The sequence below is a fragment of the Mizuhopecten yessoensis genome, unplaced genomic scaffold (genome assembly GCF_002113885.1).
Source record: "Mizuhopecten yessoensis strain PY_sf001 unplaced genomic scaffold, ASM211388v2 hete_36140746, whole genome shotgun sequence".
NCBI classification, from domain to species: Eukaryota; Metazoa; Mollusca; class Bivalvia; order Pectinida; family Pectinidae; genus Mizuhopecten; species Mizuhopecten yessoensis.
The window spans coordinates 1-3,515 of NW_018484673.1; the positions used below are offsets into that span (position 1 = coordinate 1).

At 38.1% G+C, this 3,515-nt stretch overlaps 1 protein-coding gene across 1 annotated transcript; it reads left to right on the forward strand.

The window, feature by feature from the left end:
* Nucleotides 1-2,005: 2,005 nt before the first annotated feature.
* On the forward strand, nt 2,006-3,509 carry LOC110444543 (tubulin beta-4B chain; the record flags this gene model as incomplete). Its single annotated transcript, XM_021488913.1, has 3 exons — nt 2,006-2,111; nt 3,003-3,111; nt 3,349-3,509. Coding segments are annotated over exons 1-3 (327 nt in total), but the record flags the coding sequence as incomplete, so codon positions are not given.
* Nucleotides 3,510-3,515: the final 6 nt, after the last annotated feature.

Consider the following 3,515-nt stretch of genomic DNA (forward strand, 5'->3'; position numbering starts at 1 on the left):
AAGAATCTTCACCCTCGGGTTGAGATTCCCCTATCTCACCCCCAATAAATTGAAATGGGGAATTCAATACATCGCGCCAGCATCATAGCGCATGGAATGTGTGAAAAAATTGATCAAGACGTTTTCAGAATAATATCGGGTGTGGACTGTCCCTCCCATGATAGGTATCAACAGTTTTTGCCTTTCCATTGGGCAAATATCCATACTTCTGGTCAAGGAGAGATATTACTTATTTTCCAGGCTGGATAATCAGCAAAACATATACGCGCGTTCTAAACTTGAAGTTATACATGTGGTACATGTACAGTACTGTATATTACTGCTTAGTGAAATTGTAAATAACTATTTTTTTCTCTTCTAGGAGATGAATGAATTTCTACATAATCATAATTCTAATAGCACTGGGATTGTGTAAACGTGCACACTAAGATAAAACAAATCGTCTCCGATTTGCAAAACGAACGTGTATATCGTTGTTTCCATTAATTTGGTTTTCAAGACAGGCGAGGGAATAACAGAATCTTCTCCCTCCGTGGGGATATGATAGCGAAATCTCAATTCTTGGGGTGATATTCTTGATTGTCTAACCCAAGGCTTGCTTCAAGTAACAAAAGAATCTTTGACAGATAAAACGGGAGATAATTCTGGGAATGGTCAGAAAATCAGAGTCATTCTTTAAATTGAGGATGGGAAAGATAAATTTCAACCATTTCAAGAAATTCTTGACAGTCTAACCATTGACGGAAGCAGCCCCTGGTAAGACAGTCAATAGTAATAATATCCTCTAAATGGGGAAAGGGGGTTGTCTTACATCAAGGTAGAGAAAGAATCTATTAATATGTCCCTTCTCCCTTTCAAATACGGGGTTGCTTCTGTAAAGTACGAGAGAACCAAAAGTTCGTTATAAGACATTTTCAATCATACGTTCTCGATTAGCATGTGAAATTTCGACAATTCCGACGTGGCACTGTTCTAAGCGTTTCAGTTTTTGAATATTCTATTCAAACGTATATCAATATAATTATAGGATCTGTTTCGATTTGTTGTGTTTACTCTGAGTAATGCTAGAAACATCTAACGTCTCGTCAAGTGATCTGTCAACAGGTTAAAGTTAACTTTATACCAGTATTGTGTAGATAAATTACAAACACCTAAAATTATCTGTCACTGGGAACCCTTGTTTCTATAAAAGTGTCGTAGTATCTTTTCAAACATAATTAGTTCTCTTTAAAAACAAATATTGAAAGCGCAAGGGAGAAAGCGGTGGACAGGTATTTTACTTTTTGAAAATTTGAACTTAAAAGAGTTAAAAGACAACACACTTAATTGCACGGGCATGTAAACATGAATCTTATCACCGAGATTTCCATAGATTGTTTAGAGAGATATACTTAACGTTAGAAAAGAATGGCACGGTAAGTTAACATAAAACCGAAATTTCTTCAGAATGCAAATAATGAGAAAGCGTAATTGTGATAAATGACCATGTTTGGCGATCGATCTGGGGTTTGTTATTTATAGATATGTCCGAGTATGACATGAACGTTACTATCTTTGTTACAACAGCAAACATTACACTCGTTAAGCCAATCCGAGCGGTGAAGTTGTTTATTGTATTGACACCGCTGACAGCTGTTGACACATGTTTGGGTGGGAAAAGCGTGTTGCTAGATGAGTTTATAATATGTGCGAATAAAACAGTTAATTTTTGTGAGCATTGTTTCTTAAAGTCACCGATCTGTGTCCTATATCGCCAATGTGATCTGTTTAACTATGTCTGTTTCTTGACGACCAGCACTAATTGTTCTGCGGTGTATTTACATAGTCTAATAATCAAACACACATATTTTTTGTGCAGAGTAAGACAAAACTTAAGACAGTGGTATTGTTGGGGCAGTGCGTTCCACACAAGTGTTATCTGGGGGGATCATCGACGACGCTGATTGGCCCCAATATCGGGGTTATCGGGTAAATCTTCGAGCTATATAAGGGCCTGCAGACTCCCCGGGAGACACACAGATACACAATCGTCCCGAACACACACAACTACAAACATGAGGGAAATCGTACACATTCAGGCTGGCCAGTGCGGCAACCAGATCGGAGCCAAGGTGAGTACATTTTATGTTACGTCCTCCCCTGGGTCGGGCCGGACACCCCCGGGGATCGGTACATGTACTCTGAGTATAGCATTTGATATTTTCGCCAAGTATCAGCGTTGTGTCTTTTTGTCTTGTGTCTTATCATATTTCAGTCCATACCAGTTAACCTTCAAAAATACGTAGGTCCATCCTTATTCGGATTTCAAAAATATTCTTACATGAATTTTAATTTCTTTCATGTTTTTACATAACGACGCATTATTTTGATAAATATATGAGAAAATAAAGATTATACTGGAAATAATTTTTTTTAAGTGACATTATCTTTGCTAGATATTAAAAAAATGTCTTTGAATCGATATCGATTTTGTTACTATAGTCAGTAGTTAATATATATCCTCAAACATTATAAGGCTGTAGACAATACACCAATATTGATTATTGATTATCAGCTTGATCAGTTGATATCCAAAACCGTGTGTGTAATTTGAACATGACAACCCAGGTGCACCTGTTTCGTGTCATCTAATACCCCCATATATCTAATAAGGCCGCTCGCGATCAGCGGCTATTTAACCTTAACGCCACTATTGTACATCATTGTTATACGCGTGTGTATAATATACTTGTGACTCCACAAGGATGGGCTCATTTTTTCTGGCATTATTTATTTTGATTATAACGCTGTTTAGTTCATTCGTGACGATAATGGCGGGTCCGACATTCGATACCAGTGGTCACGCGGCTTTTAAATGTCTCAACACTGGTGGAGAACGAACTGAAACACATACATTATAATCTCTAGAATTAATGAGAACATCGTTGAAGACAATTTAGATATGTTTTTGTTTGTTTATTAATTATGTGATAATAATATGTAACGACCATTTTCTGTTCCAGTTCTGGGAGGTCATCTCCGACGAGCATGGCATTGACCCCACCGGAACTTACCACGGGGATTCCGATCTTCAGCTCGAGAGGATCAACGTCTACTACAACGAGGCTACAGGTACGGTCGCTAGAAACACGTCATTATGATTTACCTTTTACTATAGAAATATACACTAAATAGCATCAAGTATGCTAACAGATAACAAGTTTATCAAGTATTCATATACATTTAAGTTAACTAGTTGAATCCGCAAAACTCAATTCCGGCTTATAGTCGTTATTTACATTGATTAAAATGTCACATAATGACGAAAAAAAACTCTTCTTATGTATGGCCATTGATTGTATTTCACAGGAGGTAAATATGTGCCCCGTGCCGTCCTCGTTGATCTGGAGCCTGGAACCATGGACTCCGTACGATCTGGACCATTCGGCCAGATTTTCAGACCCGACAACTTTGTGTTCGGACAGAGCGGCGCCGGAAACAACTGGGCTAAGGGACATTACACAGAAGGTGCTGAG